At 44.1% G+C, this 24,917-nt stretch overlaps 3 protein-coding genes and 1 long non-coding RNA gene across 4 annotated transcripts; 2 read left to right on the forward strand and 2 right to left on the reverse strand.

Annotated features, from left to right (window-relative positions):
- The first annotated feature begins 623 nt into the window (after positions 1-623).
- On the forward strand, positions 624-3,182 carry LOC136435089 (uncharacterized). Its single transcript, XR_010755807.1, has 3 exons — positions 624-637; positions 1,202-1,325; positions 2,050-3,182. It is a non-coding gene; the product is annotated as an uncharacterized lncRNA (long non-coding RNA).
- Positions 3,183-5,333: 2,151 nt separating this feature from the next.
- On the reverse strand, positions 5,334-9,297 carry LOC136435088 (uncharacterized). Its single transcript, XM_066428291.1, has 7 exons — positions 9,264-9,297; positions 8,894-9,042; positions 8,466-8,495; positions 8,012-8,152; positions 6,902-7,059; positions 6,125-6,398; positions 5,334-5,975 (listed from the first exon to the last, which is right to left on the reverse strand). The coding sequence occupies exons 2-7, from the start codon at positions 9,039-9,041 to the stop codon at positions 5,614-5,616; spliced, it is 1,113 nt and encodes a 370-aa protein (XP_066284388.1). The 5' UTR covers position 9,042; positions 9,264-9,297; the 3' UTR covers positions 5,334-5,613.
- A 1,029-nt stretch (positions 9,298-10,326) lies between these two features.
- Positions 10,327-11,477, reverse strand: LOC136435858 (macrophage mannose receptor 1-like). The gene is made up of 3 exons (XM_066429570.1): positions 11,279-11,477; positions 10,925-10,963; positions 10,327-10,595 (listed from the first exon to the last, which is right to left on the reverse strand). The coding sequence occupies exons 1-3, from the start codon at positions 11,475-11,477 to the stop codon at positions 10,327-10,329; spliced, it is 507 nt and encodes a 168-aa protein (XP_066285667.1).
- Positions 11,478-15,155: 3,678 nt separating this feature from the next.
- On the forward strand, positions 15,156-23,756 carry LOC136435090 (macrophage mannose receptor 1-like). The gene is made up of 10 exons (XM_066428293.1): positions 15,156-15,413; positions 15,725-15,822; positions 16,680-16,843; positions 17,744-17,907; positions 18,130-18,168; positions 18,834-19,098; positions 20,550-20,692; positions 21,196-21,219; positions 21,985-22,107; positions 22,538-23,756. Exons 1-10 carry the CDS (start codon positions 15,347-15,349, stop codon positions 22,903-22,905), a joined length of 1,455 nt encoding a protein of 484 aa, XP_066284390.1. The 5' UTR covers positions 15,156-15,346; the 3' UTR covers positions 22,906-23,756.
- The last annotated feature ends 1,161 nt before the right edge of the window (positions 23,757-24,917 follow it).

Genomic DNA, 24,917 nt, shown 5'->3' on the forward strand with positions numbered 1-24,917 from the left:
TCCCAGTTAAGACAGGCAAGAGTCCCAGTTAAGAGTCTCAGTTAAGACAGGCAAGAGTCCCAGTTAAGAGTCTCAGTTCAGACAGGCAAGAGTCCCAGTTAAGAGTCCCAGTTAAGATATGCAAGAGTCCCAGTTAAGAGTCCAGGTTAAGAGTCCCAGTTAAGACAGGCAAGAGTCCCAGTTAAGAGTCTCAGTTAAGACAGGCAAGAGTCCCAGTTAAGAGTCCCAGTTTAGGCAGGCAAAAGTCCCAGTTAAGAGTCCAGGTTAAGAGTCTCGGTTAAGAGTCTTGGTTAAGAGTCTCGGTTAAGAGTCTCGGTTAAGAGTCTCGGTTAAGAGTCTCGGTTAAGAGTCTCGGTTAAGAGTCTCGGTTAAGAGTCTCGGTTAAGAGACTCGGTTAAGAGTCTCGGTTAAGAGTCTCGGTTAAGAGTCTCGGTTAAGAGTCTCGGTTAAGAGTCTCGGTTAAGAGTCTCGGTTAAGAGTATAGCTGGACTTTGTTATATATTATCATAGTATTTTATATCATACGCACGGAGGGGGGGGCAGTCGCCTAGACCACACGATGAGAGAGAACACTAAAACATTGAAGGCCTTTCTTGGGGGGCTTTTAGTAAGATCTTGGCAATTCGGAAACCAAGTGGTGAGTACAAACACTTCGTACAGATTAGAAAATGCTGTCTTTTTTAACAAAAGTAGTTTAAGTTATTGACACGGTATCGTCAGAAACACAAATGATTGAAAATTTCAATGTCTCCAACTTACTATAATTTTTAAGCTAACCTGATAAGAAAAGATGTAAAAATATGTTATAATATTTTGCAACCTTCTCATGATTGGTATTAAACCAGACACGAATGCATGTTCACAATTGGAAAACAAGAATTACATTTTACTGTATTAATGAATGAGGAAGCTGAAATTTTCACAAATATTCATTTGTTTCTCACAATCTCATTTTGTTGTTGGTGACCTCGAATCAGCAGTGTTAAGTTAAATTCCCATAAGATTGTTGTATTACAGGCCTGACGTCTTCTTTCCTGAATATGTTATTCAGGTGTATTCAGCTACAGATGATTGGTCAATAATATTTCAGATTTCAGGTAGAAATCTAAGTCATATGTTTAAAGATATTTAAGGATCCCAGAGTTGTGGACAACTGTGTCATTCACTTATTGTGTCCCTTTTTAACAATATGTACCTGCAGTACGGCAGCAGTAGAGACCTTCAAAAATGCAGCGCGGGTTGTGAGGAGGTTGGCTGGGAACATTGCTAGCAACTGACAGAAATGCAGCTGCTGAGTACCCAAAGTGCTGCTACAGGCTTCTACGGTAAGACTTAAGTACTGCATACTCATGATCAGAAGACAGAAACACATTCAGTGTACATGTATACATTTAGAATACAATACGGTATATTCCGTATTGCACAACCAAGGGTGATGCGGAATACACCGTGTTGTATTTTATGTCATACCCACCCTAGAAAACACACGTTTCAATGCGAAATGCGCCAGAAGTTAAGAAAAGTTGGTGTCCTCGAACAAAAAATTGGCAATTCCAACACCCGAATCCAGTATTCCAATTTTCAACTGCGGCGCACTGAAAATTAGCACTAGATATTCTAATGAGGCCTGTGTGATAATCCACCTGTATAGAACGCTTTTTGCGGCCCAGGTATGACAAAGTATTTCATTATTGAAGCAGGCCGTCATGCTGAATATTGATTGTCTCTCGTTGGTTGTTACTAGCAGCTGTTGTGATAATCTGATGTTAGAGCTGTGTACCGGTACACTGTACCTATACAGTACAGGGTACAATCAATAAGGTACGGGTCCAAAATACCTGAACCCTGAAATTTGTTTAGGTACACAGCTCTATCTGATGGTACAAGGCATGACAGTGACTGTTGCAGAATTCCTGTTATACCAGTGTGACATGATATTTCTTGATCATACTATATATATGTGTATTTTCTTTTTTTAGATTTTTCACTCTTTGCAGGGCAGATGTCCATTTGAATTATGTTCAATGATACTTTGGTGTTCTTATCTAGGAACTGGCTCATTACAAGGACTCAATCTCTCACCAAGACGTCTAACATGCAGACACTGAGGGAGACAGCCTTGTCTACACCTTGCCCAGAGTGCATAGCAGCAGTGGACACAGAAGTGAATGGGAATAAAGAGAGGACACACGCAGCTCCACAGCATATAACACTTCAGTTAATGATGTGATGTACCATAGGTGTCCACTGTTTTGCCAGCCCATAAAGGATTACTTTCCTGGAATTCAATGTCTGTCTGGGGGTGGGGGGCAGACTAAGGGCCACTAAGACCTTCATAGCTTTAGTACAATATGTAGCAAATTGTGTTTCAGTCTATTTGCACTCTACAGCAGTTAATATTGCTCTGTTATTATAATGATGCTGATCATGCATTTTACAATATGAATGAAATACATTGTACCTTAACTCTGATTTTACCAGCACTATCCCGCATATACAGGCCGACCCTGCACCAAAGTCTTGTATTTAAGATGTTTGGAATGTCGAAATGTTAAATTGTGAATTGATGTACGTGTAACATACAGATATGCTGAAAAAAATTTCCCAAACCTTTCTTTTATCAAATAATGATGTCACTGATCATGTTGGCAAAACAGTGCATGCCCCACTGAATGTTGGCTACATATTTTACACGTCTAACATGTAATCGGGGGCCCGTGCCAGTTATGATTATCGTAGTAATGTCACTGTTTCTTTGCATAGTTATCAAGCTTTTAATCATACTAGCAAATATTGATGACATGATGTTATCAGAATTTTGCACAGAACTTATGATACAACATGTATTTATGTTTAAACATTCTCCTCTATGCAATTTCCAATTGCTGTGTTTGTCAGTATCACTGCACGAAATGGCCTCGTATCCCGGCGTATACGTACAGGGATTCCTCCGGAAATATTCCATATCCCGGTGCGGATTTAGCGTATCCGTTAGTTTTAACGGATACGCTAAATCCGCACCGGGATATGGGATTTCCGGAGGAATCCCTGTACGTATACGCCGGGATACGAGGCCATTTCGTGCAGTGTATTGTTAGATGTTAAGTGCCATTCATCATAAATTATGCTTGTACGTGTCTTGTTTAGTTTATGTGTTTGTTAATACAGGACGATTGATCACATTCAGTGTCTGATCATTTTATAACCGGTAACACTGTAAATTTTATCTGCATACCCTTTAGAAAAGAAAATATTGCTGAGTTTTGTCCTTTACCCTGTCTTTGTGCTCCACAAACATGGGTAGATGTGGGTAATTCAGGGGAGTGTCAGAACGTGGTTGGTAAATGTACAGATAAATGTACAGGTGGTTAAATGCCGATAAGTATGAGATATAACGCAAATGATAAATCTCGGTAAATTCATATTTACACTCCACGTAAAGGCGGGTAAACGCCAGTTACTGTGACTAATACCACGAATGGTAAATCTCGGTAAATGCATATCTACACAGTCCGTATAGGCGGGTAAATGACAGTAACTGTGACTAATACCAAGAATGGTAAATCTCGGTAAATGCATATTTACACAGTCCGTATAGGCGGGTAAATGACAGTTACTGTGACTAATACCAAGAATGGTAAATCTCGGTAAATGCATATTTACACCATCCGTATAGTCAGGTAAATGGCAGTAACTGTGACTAATACCACGAATGGTAAATTTTGGTAAATGCAGCTTTACACGACCTGGGTAAATGTGGGTAAATTTAGGCAACCATTACCGGACTTACCATACCGGGTAAATGCCGGGTAAATCTGCACCTTTACCAGCGGGTAAATGTCCGGTAAATAGCAGGTAAATGTAACCTTTACCAGACTTTACATCACATTTACCGTTACGGTAAATACCACTTTTCGTGCAGTGCTGGTAACAAGCTCATATTCATTTGGACCAACTTTACTTTCTGAGTTGTGGCAAATCTGTAGGGCATGAGTGAAAATAATAACATGAACAGGAATTTTGTTATAGACCAATCCAAATACTAGCGCAGGAGTCACAAAGTCAACAGATCAGTCGATTAACCCCGATCCAAACGGAAATCGACCGAAGCTCGGGCGAACGCCGCCCGAGCTTCGGCCGACCGTTGATAAGCCTACCGACGTCCTGCCGACGCCTGGGCGTGCCTTGGCAGACAAACATAGATCTATTGCCTCGGCAGACAAACATAGATCTATTGCTCTATCCCATATGATTGTTTGTAATCAAACTCATTTGTATGCACCAATTCGTTTGTATGTATGTATTCTGTCACTATAGATGTAGCAGACCTTACGAAAGTCGCTGTGCTTTTGTTGTGTCAATAAAGATCTTCTTTTACAATGACTCAGTGGACTTTCAACTAGTCATTTTGTGGAGGAAAAACTCAGGAAGTCAAGTAAAGCCTCAAAAGTCATTCCCAGCTCATTAATATATAAATCGAAACATCCAATAACAAAAAAAGGAAGTATTGTCTTCTTTGTCCACATTTTACACATAATAAATTTTTATCAATGAAAATTTAACTTTGCAATTGAATTGTCTTTCATAAGAAAGGTTTGGCAGCATTCTTTGACAAGTTGATATTAGTATTAGTTAATATTTCAGTATCATTTATCATCTAATGTTAAAAACATTTTATTTATAAACAAGAAGGAGTTCGGCCGTAGCCCGTCCAAGCGCCCATCGACACCAGTACAACGCTCGCCCGAAGCACGCCTTACTTTTCATGAGTCGGCCGGAACACTGACGACGGTCGTCCGATTATTGAACAAAGCCCGTGCGAGGCTCCCACGAGGCCGAAGAGTTCGGGCGACCTCCGACCAACCAAAAATCGGGTCTAAAATCTCGGATGCCCGCCCGAATATTGGCCGAGCGCTGAGCGTTGCTCGGGCGAGCTACGGGCAAACTGATGACGAGCTGTGCGAGTTCAAAAATCGTCGCCGAGGCCTCGCTGAATTTACGCGCAGTTTCCAGTGACACGCGAACGTCGGCCGAGCTCTGAAAAATCGCCCGACGCCCGCGGAATTGCGAGGACGTCGGTCGTACTTTGGCCGAAAATCCCAATTTGGAGCTAGCTAGCTCGCCGACAAGTCGGCTGAGCTAAATTGTTGATTTGTGACGGGGGCTTTAACACATCCAAATTTACCTGCTCAAATGGAGCTAAATGGTGTGCAGTAAAGTGCACACTGTGTAGGATAGTATGGTATGATACAATACAGTATGGTATGTGCACGTAGGCAGGTAGGCAGGCAGGTATGGTATGTCGACACCAACATTGAGCAATAAGCATACTCTACATTTTGTAGAAGAGTTGTAATACTGTAATCAACAGAATATAGACCACACGGAAAGGACCGTGTGTCTCCTGACAAGTGCATGTACAGCTTTCTAAGGGCATCTCGTTCTTATGTGCATAGCTACGTTTCAATTTCTATGTGATAAAGTATATAATAGACAGCAAGAAAACTTTAACCATGATAATTGGTCCTAATACTATATATATTGTACTTCATGAGAACACCCGGCATTTACTTCATTTACAACAATCTAAACGCGATGTTTGTGTAGAACATTCTAGGCTTTAGGTTCCACCACTGTTCGCTTTTTCTTATACAACAGGTAGCCTGCCACAGCGCCGCCTACTCCTACAACAGCCAGAGTCCCGACCACGCCGCCCGCAACCGCCCCTCCTGATGCCCCGCCCGTGTTGGCCGCTGCTGACCCACCCTCTCCCATCCGCTGCGTGGCGCTCGTAAGTGGCGGACTGGTGGAATTGTCGCGCTCAGTGGTGACGTCTACTGTACCTGATGTCGCCCGTGATATTGACGTTGTCTGCATCGGTAGTGCTGCAGTGGTGGCGGTCGTGGCTGCCGCCATGGTGGTCGTGGCTGCTGGCGTGGGGGTGGTTGTAGGAACCGAAGATGTGGTGGTTTCAGCTGAAATGTGCACAACGGCTCCAGAGTTTAGAACTAGAAGACGCCCTCAATCGAGAATCTCACTGAACTGCGCCTTATTGCGCCAAGTGCCACCTGAAAGTGCGATTTTTTAAAGACTCCAAAAAAACTGTCTTTTTTCTCCGACTTACCTATGAAGACGTATCCATGGAACTTGAGGTCCTTCACCCATGGCTGCCAGCCCTCATACGTCTTCGTACAGGTGAATCTCCAGTAGCGACCGGACCCCGAGAAGCCGCTGAAGACCTGCGGTATCGAGTGAGAAACCCCGACGTCGCCGTTGGAGTAGACCGTGTCCCACTGGTAGGGCTCGGCGGAGGGGGAGGCGTCGAGACGGAAGGCCTCCACGTCGTGGATCAGGTCTCCGTAGTTGATGATGCGGACATGCTGAATAGTGTGGGGCACCTGAACAGGAAATACAGTAGGGAATAAAACACCTTACTTCACGGTAATTTCTAAGCAGACGTAGAAAGGCAACTCGTAACATTTCTCAAACTCCCAGTTTCGCGGAGTAGCCGGCCTCCGGAGCCGGAGAACCTTTAGCTTGGGAAACATTACGATACATCTGTTTGAGATTGATTTAACAGCATCTTAGCAGTTATAGTTAGCCTCCGTTGCAGACTCCTTCCGGCTGTTTTCATTTGCTAAGTTCCAGTTTTACTATAATTACATTTTTTGCCAGAAATTAGAAAAAAAGATTAATAGTATAAAACAATAACTTGAAAAAACAGCCGGGAGGAGTCTGCATCGGAGGCTAAGTTATAGTAGCATATTCAGCCCTCACCTGTGGGTAGAGTAGTCGTCTCCGAACTACATAACACCAGTGTAACTTAACTACAAATATAGCCAAACTACAACAAGACTTTTGGTAAGAGTTGTTGCTGTCATATATGAACGGAATCGAGTACCTGAAAGTCCATAATGATGTACCAGTTGTTGAAGTATTGATCCTGCCCTCCTGCGTTCCAAATGGTGTGCCTGAACGTGTCCACCACAGCTGACCCAGGGTCAGTCCCTATCCACTCCAGCACCCAATAATTCCGCACGTCAATCCAGTCACCCTCGCCTGAGGAAGAACGGAGCAGGTACAAGGACATGTAGCGTTTACACGTACTATTTGGTACCGGAGAGCAATGCTGTCTCCAGCTTTAGATGTTTTTCCCTCCCATTGTTTGGGAGCACATGTTTTATTGTTAAATCTGCCATTTCAAGCTTACGAAATTTCATGTTATGAAATTCAGACTTCTTGGACAGACGGGGTGAAAGTTTTAGTATTAATCCCAACAAGCACATTTCTGTCCCTGGACAGCCCTGCCACCCGGAGAGTCAGTGGAACTGTACTAGGCTGCTCTCAGTCTGACTTTAACTGTGCTATTAAAGCTGATCCCGGTGTGCCTTACATGGATCACAAGACGACGCTCGAAAGTTCATAGCTTTATCAACACTGTTGCGAGGGAAGCACACCATCTTAGGGCCCTGTCACACTTGTGCATATATTCAAGTGCGCGTGCGAGTTGCGCATTAACATTTTTTTTTGGTTTAAGTAAGGTTTGCCGAGAAAAAGTTGTTTTCTACTTTGACTCACCGTTGTGCAGCCTAGTGATCGAACCTAAGAAATCATTTATTCGGCTGCAAACTTAACCTGAACCAAAATCATATTGACACGCAACTCATGCGGACTCATATATACGCACAAGTGTGACAGGGGCTTTACGCCATGTTATTTTCAGGCAGTCCTTGTTGGCAGCGAACTCTGGACGTACGTCGACGTGTGAGTCTATGAGCCAAATTATGAATTCAGCAATAACTATTAGTCAAAATAACCAAGGGAAAAGTGACAGAAGGATCCGTGATTTAACGTTATATGCTTGTTTACAAGACCCTGTCTTGTTTGTTTGAACCTTTGTTTATTCATAGAAGCTCAAATCGGCATGCATGCCGCTTTTCATTGAGGTCATGAGGGAAGATGTAAGGGTCGGAGTCTCACTTGTATTGTTGTACTAATCACGTGTCCTCACCTTCTATCTGACAGAGTGCCTCATCACTGTTGTCCATACAGTCGTCAAAGTCATCACAGACCCAGTCGTCGATGATGCAGCACCCGCCGGGGACGGGGCACGGACACGTGAACTCTGTGACTGGACAGCCTGCAGCAGCAGCTGAGAAAAACACGTTTGCAATAGAACCGGTTAAGATTGCGCGGGTCTAAACATCGGCAAAGTGTGAACATTCAAACACCACTAATTACCAGATTCATTGGTGGCAAAAATACCTACATTTTCCGGCTTTTCTCTTTAGCTTACCTAAATATCATTATCAAACCCGCCACCCCGCTGTAGGAAACCAATCTGCACATTAAAGACCATTAAACTTTTCACATCTCAATAGTAACGGAAATTAAACGTAAGATCACAGGTATGGATTACTTAGGACCAACAGACTAACTTAAGAGATAAAGGGGGATTACTTTACCTTCAGTGACAGAGCAGACATAATCCGTGCCTGTAGGGATGGTTGTAGAATAGATAAAAGTAATATGTCATACGATTTGAAGAAAAGGTACATGATTTACATGAAATGTTCATCTGCCGTGCTAGCTGAAGTGCGAATTGGAACCAGTCATTACTGATTGTCCAGAGGTAGGTAATAGACGGTCCCAGAAACGTCGGCTGCTAGAAAACTACTAGTACAACACTTGGTTGAGTACAAAACGTTGATATGCAGCATGTGGGCACGATGGTAAGACATTTCAAGTGGACAGTACAAACATCAGGAGCAACGCTTTGGGGTGAAATAATCATATCATGTACTAGTAATCTACATATGCTAGAAACATGTTGCTTTCTAGCTTATTTCTGAGTTGTAATTCTCCTGACTTAATCGCATAAAACAGTCCTTACCAGTCTGACACACGTAGTGCAGCGCCGTGTCGGGACCAGCCTGTCCCCCGAATCCCCACTGGTACCCGTCTGTGGAGTCCATGAAGCCGCAGCACGAGCCCTCCCCGGGGTGGTCGGGCTTGAAGTTCTGGTACTCACATACCCCCATTCTGGTGAGTTAAGGTCACATCTTTTCACTACCATGTTGTGTGTGTAAGACTAAACGTTCTATCAACAAGTTACCGTTAAGGATTTGTGCAGGACGATCAGTCCGATACTGAGTAACAGATTTTACACTGATATATTTCGTAGCCCTTTGATAATATTGTAATACTGTGAATGCGATGTGACAGTGGTACTAAAGCTGGGTAGTGATGACCTGATGTCTTACGGTTGGCCGTCCGAGAAGTCGATCTCTTCAACCCCTATAACAGGGTCTGCATGGGGGGGTCCTGGCAACGCTTAACGGTAAATTCAGACCAGCCGATAACGCTTAACGGTAAATTCAGGCCGGCCGATAACGCTTAACGGTAAATTCAGCATTTTTAGAACATGAGATTCCCCTGAAGACGACGGTTTTTTGCCACTAGTCGTCCTGATCTTGTGGCAGGAGACCTATTACGCTATGTCATTCTCGCACGCCTGCTCCGAACGCTTTAAATTCGGCGGCGACAGGAAATTTCATGATCACAATGCCGAGCGCCGAAGGCGCGACGAAAATTTTGAAATCTTGACCCTCTGAAACGCTATTTCCTGCATTCTGAGGGCGGGGGGGGGGATTTTCCTGAAGAGTAAGCTAAATTTTATGACATCTATGTTTGAAAAAAAAGAAAAAATACAGAAGAGTTTCAGCTTGATTTTTGAGGGGCGTCACGCCCTCCAGACCTCGCCGGAGCTGCGACATGCTCCCGGGGAAAATTCTTGACACCGCTATTTCTTGCATTTCGATGGGCAAATATTACTGGTAATTTAAGTTAAGTTTAACGATGTCTCTGTTTGTGAAAAAAAAAACGAGTTTCAGCTTGAGTTTGGGGGCCGACGCCCTTCTGACAATATTTTTCGACGGAGGCCTGGCATGCATCCGGGGAAAATTTTAAAACCTTGAACCGCGAAACACTTAATTTCCTGAATTTTGAGGAGAAAACTTTGCGGGTAGAGTGAAAAATAGAAGTGTTTCGGCTTGAAATTTAGTGGGGGCGCCCTACCGACGTATTTTTGCCGGAGCCGTGTGCTCCCTGGAGAAAATTTTGAAATCTTGACCCACTGAAATGCTTTTTCCTGCGTAACGAGGAATTACTCAATAACGCTTAACGTTGAATTCAGGATGACAAATAACGCTTAACGAGGAATTAAAACGACCAGTAACGCTTCACGATTAATATACCGATAACGATTAACGGTAAATTCAGGCGGCCGGTAACGATTAACGGTGAATTAAAATCGCTCGTAACGCTTCACGAAAAAGGGCATGCAGACCCTCCTATAAACGCCCCCTGGTTCTTGACGATGCCGATCCAGTGGTCGGAGTTGGGGTTGACCAGCATGGCCATCCCCGCTATGAACTGGTGGGTCCTCTCGTCGTACGGAGCGGCCAGCCTGCCGCCCTGGGACGCACAGTCCGCCTCTGCGTCCGCGAAGGTGGCGACTGTCGCCGACACCTTGTAGCAGAGATCCCCGGGGCCTACCGTCCAGCCGGACGCACAGGGGGAGTTGTTTTCTGTTGCTGCGTAAGAAAAATGTAAGTTAAAGGTGAAGCGGTCGAACCTCAGACGAAGCATGACACTTTTTCGTTAGCTAGGAGTAGTAGCGCAAGGCGTCTTCAAAAAGTACACAGGGTCATCCCTACTCTTCTCGAAAAGCCGGTGTTCTTATACGTGCAGAGGTTTGGCGGTTGAGGCTTACGCCTGAAGCTCACTCATACAAACCTACGATATTCAAACATGGTGGGTGAGTGGTATCTCGCCCTAGCAGCGGGAACAAGTACTTCAAAGGCCAAAACAAGAAAAGCTAACGTTTACTTGTGGTCAAACGAAGCAAATCGATGTCACTTACCCGTGCCACATGACCCGTCTGAGGTACCAGTGACGTCACCTGTGAATGTAAGATATCACGAACAATGGCGTGAGACCTACGTCGATGAAGGTTAGACATCCACATATAATACGATACACAAGACAATAACAGTTACTCAAGCAACTGACTAGATTTCTGAAACGGTCAGACATGTCAAGTAGTGGATGCTATCTGAAACGTCTGACCGTTTCCAAAATCTATTCAATTGCTTGAGTGACTGTTACTTTGCGGCGTAAGACCTACCATTTACATCATGTCAGTTTGTCACAACAGTCTGTTTAGCGTTACAAAATGAAACACACTTTCTGTGTTTAAAAACACTTCCAGTCCTACCAGATTGACAGATGTAGCTTCCCAAACTTATGCAGCTGGAGTCCTCCCACGCCCAGCCTGTAGCGCCGGCCATTATAGCGCACTGTTCCCCGTCAGCCGCGTCACTGGAGCTCGCCTCGCCATTGGACGCCGGGCCCCAGTTCGTCCAATCACAATCACTTATCCTAGGTTCAAGTTCAAAAAGGATGACTGCTATCATAACGATATTCCGGAGTATCGTGACTATGTTGTGAAGGACTGCATAGTAAGGAGACAATTTACCCAAACCACAAGAGCTCCTTAAAGGCGAATCAGCCATCTATTCCTTTTCAGGAAATTAACCTGTTTTTCGCTAGCAGTCACTGAATGGCTTTGAATATCACATCAGATGCTGTTTCAAGAGATTATTTGAGAGTCATTATGTCTTTAAAAAAACGCGTACGGCAGATTCATCTAACCGAGCAATGTACGTCTCACATGTTCCGGGGTTCATAATGTCAAGTACGCACGTCACCCCGACAAGGATCAAGCATTGTATGATTGGTACTTGCCTAGCGCCTACCTGCTCCGTTAGGAAATTTTTATTGTAGAAGTTTAAGGTCACACATTGGTTGTAAGAAATGCACCACCTTACCTTGTACCATCCATGAAGAGCCAACCACCAGCGTTGATGTTGTGAATCATGCTCATCCAGTAGTCGTCCTCAGGGTGCCCGATCATCATCCCGTGCACCAAGGCCTGGATACCGAACGTCTTCGGCTGCACAACGGCTGCGTCAGAGTCACCGCAGTAGCCCTGTGTACAAATACAGGTTCGATCCATGTAACTTTAACCTACACGTTAATGCCTTGAAGGGAAATCTGGGAGTACATGGAAAGTAGATTTTACCCCACATGTCTCAGCCACAAACATGTTGTCATTGAAGTTACATTGAACGGTCAGCTGAAGTGCAAATCACGGTAGAGAAAAAGGAACAAGCTGTAGTGGTTTGTATTTTCGACTTTAGCATGACTTTTGTTATGGCTTAAGACTAGTCGTCGACAATGTAACACCTTCCTTCTGAACAAAGCTCTTTTCCCCTACCTGTGCTGACCCCATCATCACAGGGTCTGCCGCGAAGAGTTTGAAGCACGCGCCGCGGTACTCTGTCCATCCGCTCTCGCATGCCTGCGTGTCGCCTGGATAGGAACACAGTTTAGGAAAGAGTAATAATAGCAGAACGATGGTCATTAACGTCACTGCCACCACGTACTCAAAGTCAAAGAGAGCAAACAAATTGCAAAAAAATGTTTGAATAAATCAATTCTTTGATCGTAGTAAAAAAGAAGCTGTACTGGACCCACCTATAAAAGATGTTGCCTTAACAAACTTCGAAGAAACGATGAGAAACCCGACAACAATCTGCAACTGATGACGCCACATGTCTGGGTAATTTGGGTACAGTAATATTTTCACCACCAGCCTTGACCTGTAAGCACACCCGCGACTGTCCCACCCGACCGAAGATCTGTCGTCTTTTGCCTGTCTTTGAGTTGAATTCGTTAAAAATCTCCATGCTGTTAATGTTCTGGTTCATAGCTGCATAGCAACACAAAACAACGTTTAGATCTGATTGACAGGCTTACAAGATGTTCGAAAAGCCTGGTGACCTGGATGTCTTATGTTTCACACCTAATTTTTCAGCGTCCTTTTGGTCTGTGCATATGCATAATGTTTTAGATGACCTAGATTCGAGTTCCCCATGTAAGTATCTGGAAGATGTACCCACTACCAAGTACCTTAGCTCAGAAAATTTTATTAATCAGTTATCAACCAAGGATAGATGTTTTATAAAAATCGCCTTTTCCTAGAACTATAGTAGAATGGAACTCGTTGCCATCAAATACTGCAGGAACGTCCTCTGTAGATAGCTTTAAAGAACGCTTGCAGTCAAATGTGGAAATAGTAGGTATGACAGGTCGTTTTCTGTGTAGTATAACCAGCTGCTGCCGGGCCGTGTGCCAGACGAAGTTAGTGTGTTACCCCTAGGACATTATGTCCTTTGTTACGCCGAAGGGCCGTTATACCGGCTATATAGATACAGATACAGATACAGATACAGACACAGATACAGACCGTTGCTGTGTGAGATAATGGCAAGGCGTTGCTAGGAGAAATTCCTGCGTTAGTAACGTAAACATGTTTCACAGAATCGCATCACACGACCTTAATTTTACCTTCGCTACAAAGGAAAAATAACTTGGTTGACCACCACACACGGTGTTAATGAAAAACAGCTAGTTAGTTTAGTTTGAATCACTGGTTATGGTCTGTTGTTTCGTCACCACGTATCTTTACCAGAGACTACACAGTTGGTTAATTGTTCAGCCCCCACAAACAGTGCTGTCATTTTCTAAAGCACAGCACGAAAAACATTGATAGACGAGTCTGCGAGCTCTAAACGACATTTTCGGCAGTGATGGCCTGGTGTTCTCTTGATCATCGCGCGATGTTTAGGGATCGGCCGATTTTTCGGGATCGGCCGATGTTCAACACTGAGCTCCGTTAGATACGATACTTGATAGGTTAGATTTTCAGTCGAAACATACACGTGACCCTCTGTCGATTTTAGAATTGGGTGATCTTCTGGTGATCAACAAATACGACAGAAGCTCGTCGAATGTGTGACAGGGGATTAAAAGCAAGTAGAGACGACCTGTCAAGGGTTCGACAGCGCCTTAGACTCCATTCTAAGTAACTCGCCAAAGCCTGCACTTTGTGTGCTGTGTATGTTGAGCCAAACGTCATTTGCCCAACCGCTGTCGGGTCAGGCTGCCTACGACGTAGATTTGTCCGAGGCTCCTCAGGTCACTGGGAGTTCCACAGTACTACAGAAGAGAACAATTGATCCCACTAACAAACTATGAACACAAAACAAGCGATGATTAAGCAAACTACCTCTGTCAATTCAATTGCCCGGTGTAAACTGTTTCATTAGTGGCACGACTTTACTTTATTACGTCTTTTGTCCCCAGGAAGTCCCGGATCAGTGCTTCATTACCGGTTCAATCCGCCCTAATAGTTGTTGACAAATGCAATCAGGACGTGTTGTTTGGCAGAATGCTGGTGTTGCTGTTGACTTCACTGTAGTTTTCTGTGGAGCGTGAGCAATCTCCAAGCAGATGTTGGAAGGCAAAATTGTAACGTCCAAAGGAAGGCCGTTTAGGCCATTTTGGTTCGAAATGGATGACATTCTCTGGGAACCCCAAAACTGATGCGAGCGTGCCCATAACAGAAGTCTGACAAAAAAAGTTGCTTTCATTATGAAATCTACGTGGTCAGGAAGGTTGAACAAATGACTAAAGACACAGAGAATGGCATACCGAATAACATCTTCTTCATTTTCATTATTTCACATCTTCTTCTTTGACTTTACATTCTACGACATTAGCATCGCTTTATTCTTTTGCAATTTACGGTATATGTTTCTTCATTTTTCAGCCGCTTTGTTTGATTAACAGTAGGGTAGAATTTTTTTTGAAAGGGACGAAAAATGAGGCGCGCGCAGATGTCATCCATATAATCGACTCAACATGACCTTATTAGGAAGGCAGTTTGTAGCAAAAACGGTGAGCTAGAAAAGCGTTACGTTTTTGCCTTTCAGCATCTGCTAAGGTTAGGTCTTGGATAAAGTCCGGTAGCATTATTGCCCCGTACTGTATCAACATACGAATCTGCGTCGAGAGATTTTTTTCCTGACGTAACATTTATTCTAGTCCAGTTCAAACGAAGTATTTGTACAGGACATTTACTGTGTCAGAATAGAACGGAGAGTCGTTTGACATCACTCACTCATTTACACGCACTATCCGGCGTACCCGGCGCAGCTGGGCGTTCCAAAGACGTCGTGGCCTGATTGGAGACCACCCGAGGCCACTACGCTGTGGGTTGATTGTTACCACCTTCAGAGAATACATTGATTCGATGGTCACAAACATCGTTATTGAGTCATTCTTTTTTGTTAATTAAGTTAATTAAACAGCACAAACAACCTGTGTTACCATGGAGCAACCTTAAAAACGCGTAGACAAGACGGAGAGTTGTCAAAACATGGCGGACAAGGTCTTCAACAATATGCGCTGTTTGGTTGGTCTAATGGTTGTTTCAGTGAGCATTGGTGAGACATTCATTTCTGTTCCATTGCGACTATTTTGTCTTTCCATTCAGATGGTCATGTTGCTGGAGAATTGTTTGAGTCCAGTGGATTCAGTAGATCCTATCCTCGCTGATGTGTTGACACTACAATCACATTCTGACGCGCGCGCGCGCGCGTGTGTGTCTGGGTATCCGTGTGTGTGTGTGTGCGTGCGTGCGTGTGTGTGTGTGAGTGTGTGTACGTGCGTGCGTGTGTGTGTGCGTGTTTGTGTCTATGTGTGTCTGGGTATCCGTGTGTGTCAGCTTTGTGTCACATTTGTCCTCCCTCTTCAGGGACGACACACGCACAGGGCTGTCAGGATGGGTGGACCGAGTACCGAAATGCCTGCTTCAAACTTTTCCCACAGACAGGGGCCATGAGTTCAGCAAATGTGAGTAGATCTTCACAAGGTGTTTTCATACGAATTCATAATTGTTAGCTGTATCGTTTCAGGTATCCGCTATCTGTTTTGCTGATTCTTTGGGTTGTAACGCTGGGTCGTTTGACTTTACCCTCAAACAAGTTTGTGCGTATATTCATGTGCGCATGAGTTGCGTATTTTTTGCTGTAGTCAAATTTTGCGGGGGAAAAGCTGTTTTCTACTCTAACGCACCTTTATGCAGCCTGGTTATCGAACCAACGAAATCGATTTTTCGGCCGCAAACTTTACCTTAACCCAAAACGTTTTAATACGCAACTCATGCGGACTTGTATACAGTGACTTATTACGTACAAGTGTGAGGGGGGCTTTAGTAATTCATCCCAGATGGATGATCCTTACTCAAACACATCTCCAGAAGAATGCTAGTAACAGAATAAAATGCTTCCAGTTAAAACGCACTGAGTCTCTGTATGTGCCGTCCACTCATGATAACCGTGCGCCCAGGTTCCAGGCCCTTGGAAATTGTTGTGGTCCTCGTTCGAAAGCGAAAAGCATTGGGGCCTCGTTCCCAATGTCGAGGGGAAGCCTTGTGGTTAACATCTACTAGCATAATTCGTACATAATTCCGCCACCCTGAAAAGATACGTCCAAACAGATCTCCAACCCAACGTCCCCCATAATGCACTCCTGTATATCTTAACTGTGTATACCTGGGGATGCTGCACTAAAGATCTTTCAAACCCACTGTTTTTCAAACAGGCGGATTTATGTGACCCGACGGATTAATGTTAATGGAGGTGGCGCACGCACCAATCCCTGAGGGGTTTCCTAATGTCGGTTGTTGAATGTCTTGCAACACCCTGCAGTCTGTCTGCGATAGTTTCGGAGGTAATGTCGTGAGGCCGAAGACTCAGGGCATCCAGGCACTGATCCAGGGCATGATGCTGGATCACCCAGAAGCGGACTACTGGCTCCACATGATCCGCTCACCTCACATCACGGGCGGCTGGACCTACCTAGATGGAACATGGTAAGACTGGATCACGAATCTGCTTCATTTCATGTATGATATGGCACTATATCTGTATAATATAGCTAACATGTAGTTCAGCGAAATTTCACTATGACAGCTGCCCACACTGAAGATTAGGGGTGGGTACCGGTACATAAAATTCAGGTCCGGTCCAGGTCCAGGTCCAGAGGGTCAGGTCCAAGTCCGGACCTGTACCTGTACCTGTACCTGATTATAGTAGTGTCCCAGTACATCATATTTTGGAGAGTGAGACACACGTAAAAGTCTCCAAACGTCATGTCTGGAACGATATAATTTCTTAGGTTTGCACTTTGTCTCAAAATTATAACTATACTCTCCTCGCCGTCTATTTACTCATCCTTTAAGTGTTTCTAGATATGATTCACAGCTAACGTCTTCGAAAACGACTCGTTAAATCTGCTGTTTTGTATTTTCTTAGACCAGTTATGTGGCCGCCTCCTGGTAGCCTGGTACAAAAAATTTTCTAATCGGTCCATAGGCCGGTCCACTGATTTTTACGGACCGGTTTTTTTTGGACCGGTCCATTAAGAAATACCGGTTTTGTACCGGTACACGGTACCGGTACCCAGCCCTACTGAAGATGTGACTGACGTATCAAAAATGTTCCCCTTTCCTCCTACACACGTACAACTACGTCACATCTCCATGGAAACGCAGGTTGATTGACTGTGACTTCACAAAATAGATACCAACCGCCCACGAGATGTAACTGTTGTAACAAAAATGTCCTCCTCTCCCCTGCCCACAATAACTACATAAACATCTAGCATGCAGTTAGCGAAATTTCACAATGACTGACATGATGTAACTGTCGTATCAATGATGTTTCTCTCTCCCCCTGCCAACAACAACTGCGTCACATCTCCATGGCAACAGGTTGATTGACTGTGACTTCACAAACTGGGGACCGGCCTCTGATGGGGAGTCAAGTTCAAACGACGGAGCGAACACTGAGCAATGCGGCAGGCTGTTGGCGGCTACCCAATGGCAATGGGAGGATACACCATGTGGCGATTCTCACAGCACCATTTGCCAGACAGGTAGGGTTACAATATATAAGTCCAAATTTTCTCATTGATTTCGTGACTATGAAGTAGAGAAGAGCTGACAGGTTGAAGAACCCTTAGTTTCATACTCTTGTCCGGATTCTTTACCTACTTTAAGAAACAGAGCTAAACCAAGGAGGTCTAACTGAGAAACCTTCTTGGTGCTGTCGGACCATTCCGTGTCGTCACTAACGGAACACATGTGTACATTTTCAGGTGACGTTATCGGTACCTCAAGTGGAAGCTGTGGAAGCGGTGAGTTCACATTTTGTCATAATATTTAACTTACAATTCTCTGCATTGTTCCGTTATTACCTGTTGCCTTAAGTGTAACAGAGCGATTCTGACTGAAGCGTATTAGAAAACCGCAACATTCACATTGACCAACTACCTACTCTCAAGTCTTCTTCATGAATTTTCTATTTCATGTTCACTTGAAATACGTCTTTTATTCAGCAATATATGGTTAGAACTAAAACGTTTAGAAAGCAGAATCTGATAATGGTTGATTTTAGCCTGGGCACCATCCTCTGAAGTTTACTGCTGGGTTATTATTTTCGCTGCTAACCACGGTGGCTAGCAAGCGAAAAAAGGATAAACTTCAACTTCAACTTGATATACCCCAGATAACCCCGCGAGGGGCAAAGTAGGGGGGGGGGTGAGGCTAAGGCGGGCAGGCCTCCAAACAAGCGGTAAACTAAGGAGGATGGTACCCAGGCTAAGTACTTTACTCTCCAAGCAGAGGAATGGCTTCGGCTGGTTTTTGACGTGTTTTTAGGCGTTTTTGTTGTCTTACATATAGTATGGCTTGGCGACCGGGACAAAATCGAAAGCCAGACAAAAACGCCTAATACACGTCAAAAACCAGCCGGAGCCATTCCTCTGCTTGGAGAGTAAAGTTGCTGTACTTGCTTCAATAGATTTTGCGAACAACATGCCCTGTTCCTTCGGGTACACGGCGGGGCCGGGGGATATCTGCTACAAGGTGTCGGCGACAGTCGCGACTTTCTCGGACGCAGAGGCGGACTGTGCGTCCCAGGGCGGCAGGCTGGCCGCTCCGTACGACGAGAGGACCCACCAGTTCATGGCAGGGATGGCCATGCTGGTCAACCCCAACTCCGACCACTGGATCGGCATCACTACCGACACCGTCAATGGAGGATTCAAGTTTATAGACGATACACAGTAAGCTTTCATGTCATAGCTGTACAAACAAACACTCCAGACAATTCAGTCCCAGAACGCATTCTTGTCTCCACATAGCGCTACTGTAGTATTCACAACTAGATGCCTTTCTGGAACAAAACGCGTTGTGTTGACTCAATCGCTCTTTTCATATATATGTCACAGTAGAGATGGCGATTCAGGACAATCGGCGATTGTCCTAGGACAGATCACGATCGCCATTTGTCCTAGGACAGACTGCGATCGCGATCTGTCCTAGGACAATCGCCGATTCTACTAGTAGAGATTGCGATCGCAATCTGTCCTAGGACAAACAGCGATTCTACTTGGGCAAATTCTGATTAGATGGAAATGCTTTGGAAAATAGAATGAATCATTGCATTACGTTTCAATCATGTTTAACATGCTACCTACATTTCACAATTATTAACTATTTTAGGTGAATTAGTTCACATTTCATGATGGATCAATTTCATGTGAGTATGTTTTCTGATAAAGTAATTTCTGATAAAGTTGAATGACAAAATTTTAATAATGTGTGAAAGATATCAGTTGGAAGAAGGTGATCCAACAATATTTCGGTATGCAAATTTTGAGGTGTCAAGATAATACTCACAGTTTCACACCTATTGAATTCACAACCTTAGGAGAACAATAACAATTGTAAAGTGATAAAACAGGTGTCAAAATATCAATCTCAGTTTTAAGATACTACAGTTTCACACCTATATCATTTCACAGTCAGACATTTACTGAATGATTTCACAACTTTGGCAGAACAATAAAAATTAGAGGGTGATCAAACAGTTTTGCTGTATATTACTGTTTCCTTTATCTTAGCATGAATTGAGTTTTGATCAGAGTTTGTAAATACTAAATAAAATCATGGTTTATATAAAAAATATTGCTGTTTCCTTAATATCTTAGCATCATTAAGTTTGGATCACCGTTTGTCCTAGGACAGATTGCGATCGCAATCTCTACTAGTAGAATCGGCGATTGTCCTAGGACAGGTCGCGATCGCAGTCTGTCCTAGGACAAACGACGATCGCGATCTGTCCTAGGACAATCGCCGATTGTCCTGAATCGCCATCTCTACTGTGACATATATATAAATTCATATTCAGTGACAACTTTGTTGAGCTGTTCATTAAGGTGGGGCGGTGGGTACTAGCGCTATTTCGCCTTTATCCGTGGGGTAACCTATTTTTGTTTTGGGGGATGTACGCTAGATGAAACATCAGTATACCGCATTCACCGCTAGAACTAGAATTGCAAACTTGAGAGACTTTAAGTAACTGTGAAAAGTGTTCAGAACACTATCTGAAAAGCTTTGATATCTATGCATTCGAAGACGACGAGGTCAAAAATGTTCCTTCCCTCATTTCAACATTTGACCCAATCATAGGAAAATTGTACTTTGTTACATTTCTGCCTTTCTCTCTCACCAGGCTGCCGCAGTGCGGGTTCATGAAGTGGGCGGCTGGCCAGCCAGACACGTCCATGTCAGGCGGGTACCTGGACTCCTCCGTGGCTTACAACTGGGCAGCCGGGGACCCCAGCACAGAGAAACACTACATATGTCAGAAGGCCGGTAAGGAATGTTAAAAACATGGGTGGTATGACACACGGGACGGAGCAAATAACATGATACTTAGTAGACGGTGGTGGTGGGTCCTGCTGGTATGCGATAGGAAGATAACATCACTGATGGCACAAAGGACAGCAACGTTCCATTCCGACTGACGGCGATCGCGCTGCGACCTCGCTGCGCCGCGCTCTGAAATGGATTTGTGAAACCCTTGACTTCATACTTGTAATATCATGCAAAATGTAAAAGTATGACTGAAAAGACAACAAAACACAAAGCGTAAAAAGGATATTTTTCATCAATGGAATTCGTTGAGCACTCTGTATTATCGCTTGGTCTTCTCGCGAAGTCTTTCTTCATTCCCGTTTGTTAACCATGCGCAGTTTGGCGACTGAAAGTTGTTAATTATAGCGTTACAATCGCCAGGATACGTATTAAGGATTTCCTACCACCGTCTTATAATGAGAGATTGTTTTAACACCTTTTCTCTCTTTTCATCCCTACAGGAAGTCTTTACACCTGCGAAAGAGGTAAGGACCTTTCTAAGAAAATAGCATAGAGGAGCCAGTAACGGCAGTTTTACAACAACGCCTCGGACAAGAAGAAAGAAAAGTCTTACGTTATATTCACTATTTTCATTATTGTTGTGCCAGATAATGAATCAGTCAGACATTTTTGATGGCTGTTCTTCTTGTATAAGATGCTTTCCTGTGTCGAACATGCGCACTACCCTTCATTCCTTATCAACGTAACATGTCCCTGTAGCTCAATTGGTAGCAGCCTCACAGTTGAGTTCCTGGTTCCAATTAACTAGGAGACCCCCGGTTCGAAACCGCGGTGAAGGCCATCCTTGTTGGAGCTGCATTCGTCTTTCGGAAGGGACAGAAAATCGTGGTCCCTTGATCGAGGAGGTGCCCCGAGTACGTTAAAAGGTAGCCTCTACCAGGCTCCGTCCTATCGTTGGGAAAATAGTAGAAATCAGCCGAGGTACTCCGCTATACAGGGTAGGTCCGCTATACAGTAAGGTTCCATTTCGATGGACAGATTGGACCCTCTCTCCGTAGCTAACTCCCTTGGCACACTATTCACTCTATTAGGCCAATTTCTACTATTTTTCCAGCCATCCCGCGGAGCCTGGTAGAGGCTAGTTAAAAGGCACTACAACAGATGGGTACGGGTTTACACACGCATTTCCAAGTACACTCGAAGCACACTCCACGTGTGCTTGGAAATGCGTGTGTAAACCCAGCCACTGGCTTTGCACCAGATGAATAACGTGAATACTGTTCCCCCAGGCCCCACCAGCTGCACGGCTGATCAGTTCGCCTGCCCGTGTGGCGGCTGTTGCCTGGAGACGGCCCAGCTGTGTGACCGGGTGGACGACTGCACTGACGGCAGTGATGAGCTCGGATGTGACTGTAAGTCTTCACATTGTCGCACGACTCTAGTAGAGGTACATTCCATAGTAGATAGATAAATATAGATAGTTAAATGCCGTGCCTACATTAGCTGTCTCTTGGCTTTACTTCGGTAACAGATAATGTGTAATCATTTAGATGCAAGCGGCAGAACAACTGTTGGGACCCTGCCACTCTGTTCCGTATTGTGGGGAAATAGAAAACAGTATCATTATACCAGCATAGGCATAGCACATGTGTATCGATTTGTTGAACCAGACAGGCTCGTCCACAACTCTTGTGCTTGTTAATCCACACATAAACCAACGCGCGCACCCGTCTGGACATTATGCGCATTGTGCATTAGAAATGATTAGCAATAGGCACCAGGTCTAGTTTCTGCACCTACATTCCACACACTACATCTTCTCGTACGATTCACCTGCTTCAGTTCCAACCACCCCGGCAGCCACAACCACCATTGCGGCTGCTACAACCACCCCGGCAGTTACAACCATCATCCCGGCGGTCACAACCGTCATGGCAACCACCGCATCAGATGACGCAAACATCGTGACAACTACGACGCCAGACGACGATACGCCAGACGACTCTACCAGAGCTCCAGTGACCGGCGCCTCGCTGACTACCAGCCGGCCGGAGGAGGGTGGTTCCGCCGCCGCTAACAGGGGCGGGGTGCCAGCCGGGCCGGTAGCGGGCGGCGTGGTCGGCGCGGTGGCTGTGGTGGGAGCTGGCGCCGCAGTCGGAGGGTATCTCATGTACAAGAAGAAACAAATGGCGGTGGATCCTACACCATAACTACGGAATCGCTCCCAAATTTGACGTGCAAACAATCAAACAATTGCAGTGAAAGGAGAGTCCATTTTGTCCCATCAGTGTCAGAACAACTGCCACGAATCAAGAAAGGTACATAACTTCTCAATTTCTATCAGCAATATTAAAACTTAACTGACAGTACGGAAGCTGCTACAGCCGACACTCCTTGGTATGCACTTTATCAGATTGACTTGTGACATTCCAGTGTGTGACAGCAGAAGTTTGCTTGTGGTGTGTTTGGTGTTGGATCGTATAGGGACGGCAGAGAATTAAGCTAATCTATGAAAATGTCTCGAACATTTGGCGTGACTAAAACCGTTAACTGTGTTGGTTGTGTAATATTAAATAGTAATATCAAAGATTGTACAGAGGTATTTCCTGTTACTTTTAAACTAATGCTGCGTGCTGTATATTGTGGATCTTGCATTTGCACTCCGTTCTGTACTGTAAGGTTTCAAGAATAAGTCAAGATTGATCACGATTTGTGTATTTACAGCGACTATATACACTTTTGTGCAGACATGAATAGTACTATATGAAGATCAATGTCCCTTTATGAAAAATTGATTACGAATTACATGTATGATAAACTCTCTTAGCTGTTCACCTTCCTTTCCGCTTGCTTCATCCGGTATATCCCATCGATAAATTCGTTTGAGCTCAACATGTTGATCCTTGTATGTACTACCAGTTTAATTTACTTGCATTAACTTGTTTGTTTGTTTGTTTGTTTGTTTGTTTGTTTGTATGTTAAGTTATGTATAGTTGGTAGAAGACATTACGAAAGTCGCTGTACATTTGTTGTTTGAATAAAGATTATTATGTAGCGTTTATGTGGCCGTCTATCTGTCTCCATTTATGAAATCATTGTTTGTACAAATACGCCGGCCGAACGATAAGTGTACAATGAAACGTCATGCGTGCGTTTACAGAGCACTTGTGTCTCGTCTTTTGTGGTCTGATTCTCATCAGAGGTTAAGTAGATAAAACGGTTCCTTGTGCTTAGGTAACTTAATTAAACCACGCATAGATACAACAAAGATAGAATTACCCATCTCCTGGTCGCTGACTAAAAGATGTGGGAACTGGTGTAACAAAATTAACGACCGACGAACAAATCAGACGTGTTCAAACGACCTACAGGTATCATATGTCCGTCACGTATACTTCACAACGAGCTCAAAGATACAGATCACAGAATGTATAAACTCGATAGCTCATACTTACTTCAACATCATGGGAAGAAACATATAATGCTACAACCCCGGGAATAAATGAACGAAAAACAGCTAAGAATCCGATAGTATATCGGAACTCTTCTCAATTATAGGCAGTCACGATATGTTTGGGTAGATTTATGGAATTCTGTCGAACACAAGAAAATATCAATTACATTTTCTGTGGACTGCAACACTTGTGCGTAATATCAAGTCCGTTTGTGTTCCGTATTGGCATATTTTTGGCAAATGTAAAGTTTGCGGGGAAGAAGTTGCTTTTTACTTTGACCCACCGTTGGATATCGAACCAAAAATAATTCTTCGGCCGCGAACTTAAAAAGAAAATGGCCAAAAATGTCGATACGGAACTCAAGCGGAGTGATATACGTACAAGTGCAATCTTTAAAACATACTTTCGGGGTTAGACGGTTAGAAGACTTGCCTTTTTTGTGAGACCTCTCCATGGTTTCAGAGGTCGAGCTTGGACTCGTGTTTTTGTGCGTCTTGTTTAGCGTTTTGTTCGTCTTGAACATTGTACGTTAAAAGCTAACGTTACAGTTGGAGGAAGCGGCTATAAAAACGCACAAAACATGCGAAACTGTCAGTAACAGTTCCTAACAGCTTCCTAACGTTTCTTGAACGTCATTTCCTTCTCGAAGTTCAATGAACTCTAGATAGAGGTCGTTACACTCCCCTTAATGAACTCTGGATGGAGGTCTTTAATATTGTTAAACCAATCATGAAAATCAGAGTCATTTTCTCTTCGGAACTCTATGG

This window comes from Branchiostoma lanceolatum, chromosome 5 (genome assembly GCF_035083965.1).
Source record: "Branchiostoma lanceolatum isolate klBraLanc5 chromosome 5, klBraLanc5.hap2, whole genome shotgun sequence".
NCBI lineage: Eukaryota > Metazoa > Chordata > Leptocardii > Amphioxiformes > Branchiostomatidae > Branchiostoma > Branchiostoma lanceolatum.

Excerpts from the sequence above, each read along its gene's own strand:
- LOC136435088 (XM_066428291.1), bottom strand. The coding sequence starts at position 9,041 with ATGGGGGTATGTGAGTACCAGAACTTCAAGCCCGACCACCCCGGGGAG. Across the intron at positions 8,153-8,465 it reads TGTCTGCTCTGTCACTGAAG|CTGCTGCTGCAGGCTGTCCA; the intron begins GTAAAGTAATCC and ends TGTTTTTCTCAG. Across the intron at positions 6,399-6,901 it reads ACATCATTATGGACTTTCAG|GTGCCCCACACTATTCAGCA; the intron begins GTACTCGATTCC and ends TTTCCTGTTCAG.
- LOC136435858 (XM_066429570.1), bottom strand. The coding sequence starts at position 11,477 with ATGATAGCAGTCATCCTTTTTGAACTTGAACCTAGGATAAGTGATTGT. Across the intron at positions 10,964-11,278 it reads AAGCTACATCTGTCAATCTG|GTGACGTCACTGGTACCTCA; the intron begins GTAGGACTGGAA and ends TTACATTCACAG. Across the intron at positions 10,596-10,924 it reads AGACGGGTCATGTGGCACGG|CAACAGAAAACAACTCCCCC; the intron begins GTAAGTGACATC and ends TTTCTTACGCAG.
- LOC136435090 (XM_066428293.1), top strand. The coding sequence starts at position 15,347 with ATGGCGGACAAGGTCTTCAACAATATGCGCTGTTTGGTTGGTCTAATG. Across the intron at positions 17,908-18,129 it reads CAGCACCATTTGCCAGACAG|GTGACGTTATCGGTACCTCA; the intron begins GTAGGGTTACAA and ends GTACATTTTCAG. Across the intron at positions 21,220-21,984 it reads TCTTTACACCTGCGAAAGAG|GCCCCACCAGCTGCACGGCT; the intron begins GTAAGGACCTTT and ends CTGTTCCCCCAG.